The 15258-nt window shown below is 43.7% G+C and overlaps 1 protein-coding gene across 1 annotated transcript in view; it reads right to left on the reverse strand.

Annotated features, from left to right (window-relative positions):
- LOC137421286 (receptor-type tyrosine-protein phosphatase O) overlaps positions 1–15258 on the reverse strand; it is a 275641-nt gene that overhangs the window by 64258 nt on the left and 196125 nt on the right. Inside the window, exons 13-20 of the mRNA XM_068107186.2 lie at positions 12649–12782; positions 5216–5345; positions 4789–4903; positions 4459–4527; positions 4201–4284; positions 1981–2016; positions 1479–1560; positions 1164–1254 (exon numbers count right to left, since the gene is read on the reverse strand). Coding sequence (XP_067963287.2) covers positions 1164–1254; positions 1479–1560; positions 1981–2016; positions 4201–4284; positions 4459–4527; positions 4789–4903; positions 5216–5345; positions 12649–12782 — 741 coding nt within the window. The remainder of the gene's footprint in view (positions 1–1163; positions 1255–1478; positions 1561–1980; positions 2017–4200; positions 4285–4458; positions 4528–4788; positions 4904–5215; positions 5346–12648; positions 12783–15258) is intronic.

Consider the following 15258-nt stretch of genomic DNA (forward strand, 5'->3'; position numbering starts at 1 on the left):
CAAGTGTGCGTTTAACTAAAACTGCTTTGCTTCGCTGATGTAAATACCAATCTTTGCTGTGATGGCTAATCTATGGGGGGGGGGGGGGGGTGGGGGAGGGGAGGATTCCTGGGAGATCCTGCTCTCCATGCAGGGATAACCAACATTTGTGTTGTTGGCATTTGCAGTTTTGACACGCGTGTCCATGTACCCATAAATAAAAATAAATAAAAATAATTTTTTTGGATCACAAACACTCCTGGGGGTTACTCAAATCCACAGTAGTTGAACTACCTTTAGAGGCCATTTTTCCCTGCAGAGCAGGGGTTGGCCTTTTCCAGGGACCGTGGTCCCCTTTTTGAAGCAATGTTTTGTGGCCGGATGCCCTTCCTGCCGCCAACCTTGTTAGTCGCCTCTTGCAACACACATGGAATTACCAGTGGACTGGTACTCAATTTGCTGACCTCGGAAGGATGACAGGCTGAGTCAACCCCCCTGGCATTAATTCAGCGATCGACCGGGATTCGGACCCATGATCCTAGGATCCCAAGCCGGCACCCTAACCGCTAAGCCAACACCAGGCTGACTGGATTTTTTTGAAATCCGTTAATCCGTTCTCAAGTTATAACACGACAAACAGACAGACATGTCTCCTTTTATAACATAGATTAACGCTGGATTGCTAAGAGTACACAAAATGTTTCTAGAATATAAAAACGTGCAAATATCGACTGTTAATGAACTGTATTGTACTTACTTTAACATTTACAAGTTATGTTGTTCAACTACCGTCAGCGAAGTGATTGGTTCAATGCTCGTAACCAATAAAAGGAAGCAAATGTACCTCCGTGCCTGTAGTTGGATTGTAGCCCAACGGCTGATTGGCCGCAAGATCTTTTGCAAATGGTTAGAGGTAAGCTTACCGTGAGTAAATGTGGAAATGGAGGTAATTTTACCTTGAAGAATCACGAGGTAACCACGAGCATAGCTTATTGTGCACAAATACCGAGACATATGGTACTCGTCTATAATGAGGGTTAGCAAGCAATTCCATGCCATGTTAATAGTGGCACCATTTTTATTTTGCAACTGCCTTGGTGCCTCGAGAACAAACCAAGATCTCCTGCCAAGATTATCAGCAGGAACACCTTTTTTAGAAGGAAGTGAAACGGATGATCCCTTACGTGGCAGGATGTTCGAGTAACGATTCTTGTGTCGGTTACAAGGAAGGCTCGCAGCGAGCTGGCTCTGTCCCTGTCCTACCGTCTTCAGCTCCTGGGTGTAGCACAAGGCACAGCAAGGCCGCACTTACAAAGCAGAGCATTATGAAGGGCTCCACTGTTATTTTCACAATGCTAGGTGATGATGGAGGGTGGATGCGAAGGATGGCTGGTTTAGAAATAGGAATACAAGATTGGCATATAGAAGTGAACTCAGCGAATAAAAGGATTCATGAGCGTGTGGAATGCTCGGTATGACGAGAGAGAGATGCACAAAACCTCGTATTCTAAGGAGAACTTGTAGTCAGAATCTTTGGACATCTCCTTCATGTATACCTCAAACTCCTCCAGTTGTATTAACCTGAAAAAGAAAGTGATAGGGTCTGAGTGGTGCTGAGAGTCCCACCCGTTTGGTACCTTAGGTGTTACCGCTAAGGGCACCACAGGTTGAACACAGAGCAGCACACCTGTGCCCTCATCATTTGAGCCAGCAAAAAGGAAAAATAATGAATCAACAAAACGACTAAAGGCAACTCATAGAAGCAGCAAATTTACTATTAAAGTTACATACAAATGTGCAACTCCCTCCCACAGATCTCCCGATGTCCCTGCTCTCAAATGTTGTTCTTGTGTGCTTGCCTCGCTCTCCCCATCTTGTCTCCCGCTCCCTTTACCTTGTGTTTTATGTGTCAGTTTGTCTTTTTGTGATTGATGTTCGCTCTTACACGAGCCTCGATCTTGTATACAAAAGAAAAAATAGTAAGAAAAAAATTAACTTTACCTGGAAAAGTTCTTGCTGTGTCCTTGTTTCCTTGCCCTGCACAGATCCATGAAAATGAATTTGAAAAAAAGAAAAGGTTTCAGAACAAAATATACATTTTTCATCTTCAAGAAAACTAAATAAAGTGAACAATGACAAACAGAACTCGAACGACACTCGGTAGAGCGCATACCATCAGATTCGGATCGTCACCAAAATTGAATCAGTTCTTCCTTGTCATACACACAACTCATCCACCAATTTTCATTCAAATCCATGCACAAATTTTTGAGATATCGTTCTATATATCGTTTTTGCCCTACCTCTCAATGGTGAAAAATCACTTTTAAATGCTCAGATCCAGATCTTCACCAATATCTAATATTTTTTGTCCTTAGCACACACCCAACCTGTCCACCAAATTTAATCCAAATCCGTCCATAGTCCTTGAGATATCCTCATTACAGCCAAGGGTGAAAACATAACCTTCATCTACCTTCGATGGCAGGTAACCAGATATCTGTGATCACAAAGTGATTGCCTTTCGGACTGCAATATGACCTTATGGATGGAGTGTAAATTTGGAAAATGTGTTCCTATCTACAGTCTATCCATGAAACTCAACGTCATGAAAATCGGAGGAAAATTATTCTTTCTTCTACAAATAACCAAATGCACTCGTATGCTGATGACTCGACATTACATTCCTCCATGTTTTTCCCATCTGCCCCATCTTCCCTCACTCGATCTACATCTCGTTTGATCACAGCCACCTCTTTAAATTTGGATTTGGACAAGATTTCCTAGTGAGGTAAATGTAATCAGGTTAAGTTTAATGTTTCTAAAACTCAATTTCTTCCCATCTCTCTCTCTAAAACTCCTCAACTCTCCAATCTCCTTTGAAAGCTCCACAATTACACCATGTGAATCAATAAACCTACTAGGTATTACCCTAACATCAAATTTTTCCTGGAATCCACACATTACACAAATAGCTAAGTCTGCCACGAAGAAACTAGGAGTCCTGTTCAGATGTTGAAGATTCTTCTCTGATCAGTTTCTTCAACTATATAAAGGATTGATTCGTCCTTGTGTAGAGTGCTGCTCTCACATCTTGGGAGGTTCTAGATCCACATACTTACTGGACAGAATTGAATCCAAAGCAATCCGACTTATCAACTCTCCCAATCTGACCTCAAAACTTGACCTGCTCAAATTACTCTGCAAAGTTGGTTCTCTTTCTCTTTTCTACAGATATTACTTCCGTTTCTGATCCCAACAACTTTCTGCTTGTGTACCTACACCATTAGTGAGACCACGGAATACTCGACAAGACAGTACATCGCATGATTATTGTGTGGCCATTGGCAACTCAAGGGGGATGGACGTAGGGACAACCCGAAAACATAATGCCTCCGGCGGAGCTATAAAAAGGTGATTAAAAAAAAAACTAAGTCACAATCCGAAAAAGTAGGTCAGACACAAATCAAGTATCAGGTACATACCTTCAGTACAGGTGCACTATTATGATGCAAGAACATATTGGATGGCCAAGCGGTCTTTGAGATTCCGCATTGGCAAAATTGAACGATGACAAAAAAAAAAGTTCTGTTTTCAGACTGCCATTTGATGTTGAACTTTAACCCGAAGGGGTATGATGTAAATTAAGCATAAATGCTATTTGCTCTTGGCTATCGAGAGGTCAATTTCATTCTGATCAGACTGGCCTTTGTTGAGCGTTGGTGAAAAATGCTAAAATGGCTAAAAATTAGGTCGTGGCCTTGAAAATTAGTGAAATCTCAAAACTATTGGGATTACGATGATTGAGAGATGATGGAATGAAGATGCTGGTTGTTCATTTGTAACCGGCGGATTGCAAGGAGTATCAGGAATAGTGCAATGTTAACACGACTGACATCGGCCCTGCCCGAGGTTGATATATGGCATTAATTTATGGCATTATAGTTGATATATGGAATGCTACAAGTTACTATGGCAACCAGAGATAAGGTACTCTAACGTCCGGGCCTTTACATCAAAATGAAGGGCAAGCTTATTATACGCTTTGCCAACTTCACATACCAGGCATGTTTTTATTGTGCTATGTAAGGCCCGTAGTGGAGATGGTTCATATATCACAAAAGGAACACAGGAATGAGGAGGCAGCAGTATATTTCCGCAATTATAAGGATGTCATTATGTTAGGTGAAGAGGATGGTGTGAGCATCGCTATAGACTCACCAGGAAACAAAAGGGGGTACGAGGAAGTATCCTGTTTGGAGGCAGGAGGGTAAAGATGCCAGGAAAGCAGGTAAAGTTCTACACCTGGATGCATGTGCAGAGGAGAGAGGATGATAATATTATCAACAAGGCAAAGTAAATGAACCGTATGGTAAAAAAAAAAGGGATTATAATGTAGGTATGTGGCTGGAAGCGAACAGCACAGGTTAGAGTAGAGACACAGGAGGGGTGCAAGCCCAACCAATGAGAGAGACGAACCTGCGAAAGGCTGTCCCAAATTCTCCATCCAGTGCGGCAAAGTTGAAAAAGGTTCCTGCTTGAAATTTGCTGCAAAAGGAAAAAGAAAAAAAAAAACAATCGAGGACAGAACTCCCAACCGCACCTTAAAAATAGGGCATGTAGATTTTACATTTAAATAAATAAATAAATATGTAGTGCCAGTGGTGGCCTTCTTTTGTATGCACCAAAGGCTGCTGGGTAGCATCATTGGCTGAAGGTGCACTGTGCTGCTGATGCAATGCCCCCTTGCTTGGCAGCGCAGGAATTTCTGATTGGTCGAAGGTGCCGGCGATAGTTCGACTTACTCACCTGTGGGCTCGACTCCTCCTCCGTCTGAGCAGGACGTAGCGGCAGAGAAGAACAACGGCCAGGACCGTGGCCAGAACAAGAGGAACAGAGAGAGCCACACTCTGCCTGGAGCTACCTGGCGGTACACATGCCCAGAACGCACACACACTGCACACTCACGCAAACCTCACGTGTGCAGAGCACTCATGTGCTCAGGGGTGTGAGACGCCATCGTTTACACGTGTCCACATTTATTTAATATTATCCTGCACATCACATTTATTAATATATTGCAACATTCCCTCACTAACCCACACTTGTCCAATAAATGACGAGGACATTGGTACTCAATGGACCAGTCTATGCTGTATTGGTGGTTTAAATCTAAGGTCCCAACATCGTGAGCTAAACGCACAGACACAAAGAAATAAACTTGTGGGCAGCACACCTGTGGTAAATCCCAGGATTGAGACCTGAGTGCTGAACAGACCCCTCCTCACACTCGTCACACTCACGATGTACGCTTGCGAGGGGGTGAGACCCGTAAACACAGCACTCGACTCGCTCGAGCGCTCGACCTGCGGGCAACAACGAAGTTTCCTCATTCACCCTACATTAGCACCACTCACACCTCACCATACCATGCTCGGCGTATATAAAACCCACTTCCATTTACCAAATTACGTACATTTCAAATGGCCATTGTGCGTGCAATTGCTTTGCGACATGTACATTGCATTTTAACATTTCATGGATTTTATGATTTAATCATTTTATGGCATAAACAGGTGGATTTCATCATCCCGCGTGGATTTGACCATCCCACGTGGATTTGATCATCCCGTGTGGATTTGATCATCCAGTGTGGATTTGATCATCCCATGTGGATTTCACCATCCCTTGTGGATTTCAAAATCCCGTGTGGATTTGATCATCCGGCGTGGATTTGGTCATCCCGTGTGGATTTGATAATCCCGTGTGGATTTGATCATCCCTTGTGGATTTGATCATCCCGTGTGGATTTGATCATCCCGCGTGGATTTGATCATCCCGCGTGGATTTGATCATCCCGCGTGGATTTGATCATCCCGCGTGGATTTGATCATCCCACGTGGATTTGATCATCCCGCGTGGATTTGGTCATCCCGCGTGGATTTGGTCATCCCGCGTGGATTTGGTCATCCGCGTGGATTTGGTCATCCCGCGTGGATTTGGTCATCCCGCGTGGATTTGGTCATCCCGCGTGGATTTGGTCATCCCGCGTGGATTTGATCATCCCGCGTGGATTTGATCATCCCGCGTGGATTTGATCATCCCGCGTGGATTTTATCATCCCGCGTGGATTTTATCATCCCGCGTGGATTTTATCATCCCGCGTGGATTTTATCATCCCGCGTGGATTTGATCATCCCGCGTGGATTTGATCATCCCGCGTGGATTTGGTCATCCCGCGTGGATTTGGTCATCCCGCGTGGATTTGGTCATCCCGCGTGGATTTGGTCATCCCGCGTGGATTTGATAATCCCGCGTGGATTTGATCATCCCTTGTGGATTTGATCATCCCGTGTGGATTTGATCATCCCGTGTGGATTTGATCATCCCGTGTGGATTTGATCATCCCGTGTGGATTTGATAATCCCGTGTGGATTTGATCATCCCTCGTGGATTTGATCATCCCGCGTGGATTTGATCATCCCGCGTGGATTTGATCATCCCGCGTGGATTTGATCATCCCGCGTGGATTTGATCATCCCGCGTGGATTTGGTCATCCCGCGTGGATTTGGTCATCCCGCGTGGATTTGGTCATCCCGCGTGGATTTGGTCATCCCGCGTGGATTTGGTCATCCCGCGTGGATTTGGTCATCCCGGGTGGATTTGATCATCCCGCGTGGATTTGATCATCCCGCGTGGATTTTATCATCCCGCGTGGATTTTATCATCCCGCGTGGATTTGATCATCCCGCGTGGATTTTATCATCCCGCGTGGATTTGATCATCCCGCGTGGATTTGATCATCCCGCGTGGATTTGATCATCCCGCGTGGATTTGGTCATCCCGCGTGGATTTGGTCATCCCGCGTGGATTTGGTCATCCCGCGTGGATTTGGTCATCCCGCCTGGATTTGGTCATCCCACGTGGATTTGATCATCCCGTGTGGATTTGATCATCCCGTGTGGATTTGATCATCCCGTGTGGATTTGATCATCCCGTGTGGATTTGCTCATCCCGTGTGGATTTGATCATCCAGTGTGGATTTGCTCATCCCTTGTGGATTTGCTCATCCCGTGTGGATTTGGTCATCCCGCGTGGATTTGATCATCCCGCGTGGATTTGAACATCCCGCGTGGATTTGATCATCCCGCGTGGATTTGATCATCCCGCGTGGATTTGATCATCCCGCGTGGATTTGATCATCCCGCGTGGATTTGATCATCCCGCGTGGATTTGGTCATCCCGCGTGGATTTGGTCATCCCGTGTGGATTTGATCATCCCGCGTGGATTTGGTCATCCCGCGTGGATTTGATCATCCCGCGTGGATTTGATCATCCCGCGTGGATTTGATCATCCCGCGTGGATTTGATCATCCCGCGTGGATTTGGTCATCCCGCGTGGATTTGATCATCCCGCGTGGATTTGATCATCCCGCGTGGATTTGATCATCCCGTGTGGATTTGATCATCCCGTGTGGATTTGGTCATCCCGCGTGGATTTGGTCATCCCGCGTGGATTTGATCATCCCGTGTGGATTTGATCATCCCGTGTGGATTTGGTCACCCCACGTGGATTTGATCATCCCGTGTGGATTTGATCAGGTTAAATGAACGAGTTTCACGTCAATCATGACCTGGATTGCGAAGTTATTATTCCAACCAGGGGTCACAGAAACCATTGATAACTAATACATCAGGACTTACACGGCAGTTACTTAAACACAGGAAGAGGCCATTCGGCCCATCATGCCTGTGTTGTGCCCACACCCCACTATCATATAATTTGTGTGCATGACATGGATGTGGGTTTGTGTCCTTGATGAGACCGGGACTGTGTGGTGGTGACGCTGATGCAGCCCCCAATGTCGGTTAGAGCAGGTATTTGTAATTCGTTGAGGTGCCAGCGATAGCTCGCCTACTCTTTGTGAAGGACCCTGTGGGATGTTTAAAGTCCACCAACTAATACTGGCAGACGAGACGCTCAGTTTAACGTCCATCCGAGGGGCGGCACACAAATTGATGCCTCACCCCACCTGTGAAACACCAGAATGACAGTTTGTAGCTGGGTCGGGATTCAAATCCAGGATAAATAGTTTAGAGACGGGTGTGTGTACACTACCGGTCAAAAGTTTAGGTACACCCAACATTTTTTTATATTTTACTGTTTCATGTGTAAAATGGACATAAGATGTGAACAAAACTCTTACCAAAGATAAATCTGCTCATCTACTGATAAATATATTGTGCTTCAATGCATCTTTCCTGTGTGAAATGTAGGTTTAAAGCAATTTTTGGAAATAGGTCCAAACGTACAATACAAAATCTAAACTGAAACATGAAGTTAATGTTATAAACTTTTCTTGTAAGGAGCAAAAACTGTTTACAAATACTCTGCTCTGTGTGGAATGAATGTTTTTTGTTGGTATCTTCATCACATGCAATGTCTATTATTGCCAGGCGTTGCAAAAAATGTTTACAGAAAGGCCGGCCATACAATCTAATGAGTGTTTTTTTGTTTCAGATTGCATGAACATGGGTGCCAAAGTTCAGCTAACACCAGAAAAAAGACAGGCAATTGTAACTTTGAGAAAAGAAGGCCAATCCTTGAGAAAAATTGCAAAACAATTACTAGAACGCCACTCAGTAGAGCGAATACTCCCACCGTGGGTTTAGTTGGAATAATACATTTTGTTTAACATCCCCTCTCCCCAAAACAATAAATGAAAAAGAAAGTAAGCCCTAACTGTCAGAGAATTTATTTTGATATATCTCGGAATTAGAGGAGAAAAACATCATTTAAGAATAAGAATAAAAGCTTTAATGCAGTAAAACAGAAAAAATCTTTCCCAAAAAAATTTCCAAACAAAATTCCTGGATTCAGAATAATATCCTGAGCTTCACCAAAAACGAATCAATTCTTCCTTATCCCAAGGGAAATCATCCCACCAACTTTCATCCAAATCCGTTCAGAACTTTTCCAGATATCTTGTTCACAAACACACGAACACACACACACACGGACGGACACGATCGAATGCGTTACTCCCTGGCGGGAGTAATAAACCTGAAAATCGCAGAGCCAGAACCAGAATTATTTATTTGGTCTGGGAAGCCCATGTCAGGTTTCTTCTTCTTCAGCCTCTCACAACCCTGGGTGAATATGCGATCTTTCAAAAAAAAAAAAAGTTGGAATTTTGCCAAATCTGTTTTATTCGTTTGTTAATATACCTCAGCCATTGACAAATCTGGAACTAAGTCTTTATAAGTTCATCAAATTCTGACACTGCAAATGACATTCGCTGAGCTAAATGTTCATATATCTTCTGAGGCAAAAACCAAAAAACCAAAAAAACAGTTTTAAAGCATTATACGTATCAAACGATACATTTTATGAAACGGGGAAGCCTAATACACACTTTGGTGGTTTTAAAATGACAGAATATGTCTTTATTAGAAAAAAAAAAATGAACATAGAAGACGACGCTGATAAAAAAAATACACCGCTCTAACGCATAACCACGAGTTTAAACTACATTTACAACAAATACGAAAACTATTTTCATATCACAATGTTAAATATAGAATATGTAGAAGATAATGTTAAAAAAAAAAGAGCCCTATCTTCCAATGGTAAAAAAATCCTTCAAAAAATTCCTGGATCGGGAATAATATCCTGAGCTTCACCAAAAACTAATCAATTCTTCCTTATCCCAAGGGCAATAATCCCACCAACTTTCATCCAAATCCGTCCAGAACTTTTCCAGATATCTTGTTCACAAACACACGAACACACGGACACACGGACACGAGTGAATGCATTACTCCCTGGCAGGAGTAACAAGTGTCAGTAAATGCAGTTTGCTTGTGCCATTAAACGACAAAATGAAACTGGTAAAAATGCGGATAGAAAACGTTCTGGTCGAACAAGAATCACAACAGAATCGCAGGACAAGTAATCCGAGTTAACAGTCTGCGCACCACACGTCTGACAGCACCGGAAATTAGAGCCGAGCTAAACAGCTCCAGCATTGCAACTGTTTCAAGGCCTTCTTTTCAAAGTTACAATTGCCTGCCTTTTTTCTGGCATTAGCTGAACTTTGGCACCCATATTCATGCAATCTGAAACAAAATAAACACTCATTAGATTGTATGGCCGGCCTTTCTGTAAACAGTTTTTGCAATGCCTGGCAATATTAGACAATGCACATGATGAAGAAACTAAGAACAAACATTCATTCCACACAGAGCAGAGTATTTGTAAACAGTTTTTGCTCCTTTCATGAAAAGTTTATAACATTAACTTCACGTTTCAGTTTAGATTTTGTATTGCACTTTTCGACCTATTTCCAAAAATTGCTTTAAACCTACGTTTCAGACAAGAAAGATGCATTGAAGCACACTATATTGTCAGTAGATAAGCAGATATATCTTTGGTAAGAGTTTTGTTCACATCTTATGTCCATTTTGCACATGAATATATATATGAATGATCGTTTTTTAAGGCCATTTTCCCCGCTAGAGCGGGGGTTAGCCTTGCGGGCCCCATGACAATCATGGTTCCCTGTTTGAGGCAATGTTTTTATGGCCGGATGCCCTTCCTGACGCCAACCCTTGGTCGCCTCTTACGATGCACAGGGATACGGTGTACCTATTCTAAACCGGGGTACACACCGGGATCATTCATCCCAGCAAGCTGGTACTCAATTTGCCGACCTCGGAAGGATGAACAGTAAAATATTAAAAAATGTTGGGTGTACCTAAACTTTTGACCGGTAGTGTACCTCAAGGCCATCCTGTCAACCCCTCACCCAACAAACTTTATCTATATAATTATCTACAGTATCGGTTAATGCAATGAACCTGTTATTGCCATTCAGCTTATCAAACTTAACACCTACTGTGCATTACTTCAACATCTACAGGCAAGGAAGTTGGGCTGGCTACCTCCAAACAATGGCCTACTCTTTTCTATCCTTCAGAAAAATGTGTACAGCTGATCACCTGACTTGATCTTCTCCTGAGATGCCCAGCATGGTAGATGTAATCATAAAAACAATCAAGGTCACCCCTCGGATATCCAGAAGACTTTAACTTCATTAGTCACCATAGGGCGAAAGTATCACTGTCTCCACAATTACAATGTCCTGCATGGGATTTATTTACAAGCTCTTCCACAAACCTTAGATCAATATCTTTTTTTTAAACCACAAAAGGTATAACTACACCACATCACACCTGGAATTCCTGAAGGCAGTAGACTTGGATAAGTGGTGTCTATAATGGCATTCAGCCTCGGACAGGACGCTGGGAGTGGACTCTCCAATCTCCTTTGAAAGCTCCACAATTACACCATGTGAATCAATAAACCTACTAGGTATTACCCAAACAACAAATATATACTGGAATCCACACATTGTGCGGTGCAAGAACTGTTCAATGATCAACTTAATGTGAAAATCCCAAAGATGCACAACGTCAACCAAGTACCCCAGGTGACCATGTAATGCATCATACGTGATAATTGCGGGTTCCTCTATCATTGCGTAAACAGAATGTCCATCATGGCCAAAGTATAGCACTGATGTCCACAGCTGTTTAGACAGGCCAACTGTGAACCACTTCCTGGAAAAGGGTGTTTCTATTTTCAATAAAAAATCTGGGCTCGTGGAAGAAAGAGGGGACAAATTGTAAAAAGGGAACATACTGACGGTGGAGCAATGGGGCCACAGTTATACCCAATAACTAAGGGGACGAACAAACAGGAAAAATGGGAGGAGGGGGGGAGGAGGAAACAGGAACCTACAAGTAAGAAAGTGCTGAGTCACGAAGGGTCAATGGGGGAGAAAATATTGCGTGTGGGAATGTGGGATGGCACGAGACGACGGTGCACCACCAACTTGAGGCCCTGGAAGGAGGTGTGTAACTGAATCATCTGCAGAAGGTGGTTCCATAGATGGGTTGAGGTGTGCAATCACCCAGAATTTTGGAAGCCAAGGAGGAGGGGGTTAATGGAAGAACATGTGCATCCTGGAGTAGATAGGGTGGGTCAGAGGAATGAGAGAGCAGGTTGAGCAAGACCAAAGGAGAGGCGGCAAACATCAATGAGGCCCCCGACCTGCCTGCGGTGTGAGAGCAACATATATTGGCCTTTCGTCTCCTCAAGGGAAATTCCAATAATGTTGAGAGCTTTAGAATCCACTGAATCCAGGACAGACACGTGTGATTCTGGGGTGGCAGCCCATAGGGAAGAGCAGTACTCCATTGAGTTACGGACAAAGGCTTTGTGGACTGTGAGTCGCTGTAAATTCCCAATGAAAGACTTTCATCGATGGAGGATGCTCAGTCTGTGGCTGGTTTTGGAGGCCAGTTTTGTGATAGGGTCAGCCCAGGAGAGGTCATGGCTGAAGGTGAGGCCTAGAAATTCAAGAGATGTGTAGTATATAACCCAACACCCTCTACGTGCTTTGCACATGATGCTCAATGATTAATGAGCTTCGTTTGGTTGGTATAATTGGTTACCGGCTTACTAATTTACTTTGAGCGGTAGTACCTCATCAGCATCAGATATGCATAATCTCTATCTTATGCTTGCCTTTTTATATTATATTTTACAAACTACAAATAAAAACAAAATGGATGCAAACTGTGATGATGATAGAAATACATGCCTGGCTGAATGTGTAATCTTCTGAAGAGGACACATTGACCAGGAAGTAGTCAACGTTATCAGCAGATTCCCAAAGCACACTCAGGGAGCTGCTGGTTGCTTGAACCATGTGAAGGTGTCTTGGTGGTGCTGGTGCTGAAGAAGCACAACATATTTCCATATTAGTCAAAAGGATACGTGTTGGGAGGAGCACCATCTTATTCGGGTACCAATTTACCATGGGGACAACAAGGCCGAGCATGAATCAAATTGGTGTGGCTAAGAAAACAAATAGCCAATGTGAAGTTTTTGTTGTCAATTGGAGGGTTAGTGCAGTTGTTTATGCGGTAATTATATGAGGGTTAGTGCAGTTGCTTATGCGGTAACTATATGAGGGTTAGTGCAGTTGTTTATGCGGTAACTATATGTGGGTTAGTGCAGTTGTTTATGTGGTAACTATAAGCGGGTTAATGCGGTTATTTATGCGGTAACTATATGAGGGTTGGTGTGATTGTTTATGCTGTAACTATATGAGGGTTAGTGTAGTTGTTTATGCGGTAACTATATGAGGGTTAGTGTAGTTGTTTATGCGGTAACTATATGAGGGTTAGTGTAGTTGTTTATGCGGTAACTATATGAGGGTTAGTGCAGTTGTTTATGCGATAACTATATGAGGGTTAGTGTGGTTGTTCATGCATTAACTATATGAGGGTTAGTGCAGTTGTTTATGCGGTAACTATTTGCATGTTAGTGCAGTTGTTTATGCGTTAACTATATGAGGGTTAGTGCAGTTGTTTATGCGGTAACTATATGCGGGTTAGTGTGGTTGTTTATGCGGTAACTATATGAGGGTTAGTGCAGTTGTTCATGTGTTAACTATATGCGGATTAGTGCAGTTGTTTATGCAGTAACTATATGCGGGTTAGTGCGAGCCTGGTGTTGGGCTAGCGCCTAGGGTGCCAGCTTAGGATCCTAGGATCCTGGGTTTGAATCCCGGTCGATCGCTGAATTAACGCCAGGGGGATTGACTCAGCCTGTCATCCTTCCGAGGTCGGCAAATTGAGTACCAGTTCACTGGTAATTCCCTGTTTGTCGTAAAAAGGTGACAAAAAGGGTTGGCGGCAAGAAGGGCATCCGGCCGTAAAACATTGCTTCAAAAAAGGGGCCCCCAAAAAAAAACAACAACCACGGTCCCCGAAAAAGGCCAACCCCCGCTTGCGGGGAAAAATGGCCTCGAAAGGTGTTTTTTTATTTTATTTTAATAAATGCGGGTTAGTGCGGTTGTTTATGCGGTAACTATATGCGGGTTAGTGTGGTTGTTTATGCGGTAACTATATGAGGGTTAGTGTGGTTGTTTATGCGGTAACTATATGAGGGTTAGTGCGGTTGTTTATGTGGTAACTATATGAGGGTTCGTGCGGTTGTTTATGTGGTAACTATATGAGTGTATTGCGGTTGTTTATGCGGTAACTATTTGCATGTTAGTGCGGTTGTTTATGCGTTAACTATATGAGGGTTAGTGTAGTTGTTTATGTGGTAACTATATGTGGGTTAGTATGGTTGTTTATGCGGTAACTATATGAGGGTTAGTGTGGTTGCTTATGCAGTAACTATATGAGGGTTAGTGCAGTTGTTTATGCAGTAACTATTTGCATGTTAGTGTGGTTGTTTATGCGTTAACTATATGAGGGTTAGTGTAGTTGTTTATGCGGTAACTATATTCTGCTCTACTGGATTAATTTTGCACCATCTCTCTGGCTCTGACCTCACCCTCTCTGACCACTTAGCCATCACTATGACCATCAACATCCCCACCCCAGCACCAAGGCATTATCGCTCTATCAACTTCAATAAGCTAAACACTCTTTCACCTACCTCAATCTCATCCACCCTCTCTGAAAAAATGTCCACTTCTCCCTTCGTTGACCTCCACACCCCTCCTGACCTCACTGACTACTACAACCACACTCTCTCCTCCTGCCTTGACCAGCTTGCGCCTATGAAAACCAAAACAGTTTCTTTCACCCATTCTGCTCCCTGGTTTACCCCTGAACTCCGCCTGATGAAAACTCGTGCTCGCCAACTTGAAAGACTCCGCAATAAAACAGGTCTCACAATTCACTCCCAAGCCTACAAGGACCACCTACAACACTACAAAGATGCCCTCTCCCGTGCCCGCTCCACCTACTACTCTCAAATTATCCACTCTGGCTCTGGAAACCCAAAAGCACTCTTCTCTACAATAAACAAACTCCTCAGCCCCCTGGACACCACCACCTAGTCATTCACAGTAGACAACTGCATCTCCTTCCTTTCATTCTTCCAAAGCAAAATTGACAATATCTACAGCAGCTTAACCACCACCGCACCTGCTCCCCCTCAAACCACCTGCCCCCCCTTATCCTGCCAACCCCTGTCTCAGTTCTCTGCAGTCTCCCCTACTGACCTCCTCATAGGAATGAAAACTGCCACCTGCACTCTTGACCCCATCCCCTCCAGCTTTGTCAAGGCCTCCCTTCCTGCTCTCTCTGCACTTATCACTGCAACAATAAACTCCTCCCTGTCTACAGGCATCGTCCCACCATCCCTAAAAATTGCTGCTGTTACCCCCATTCTGAAAAAACCTGGACTC

The sequence above is a fragment of the Myxine glutinosa genome, chromosome 1 (genome assembly GCF_964187855.1).
Source record: "Myxine glutinosa chromosome 1, kmMyxGlut1.1, whole genome shotgun sequence".
Classification (NCBI taxonomy): Eukaryota; Metazoa; Chordata; class Myxini; order Myxiniformes; family Myxinidae; genus Myxine; species Myxine glutinosa.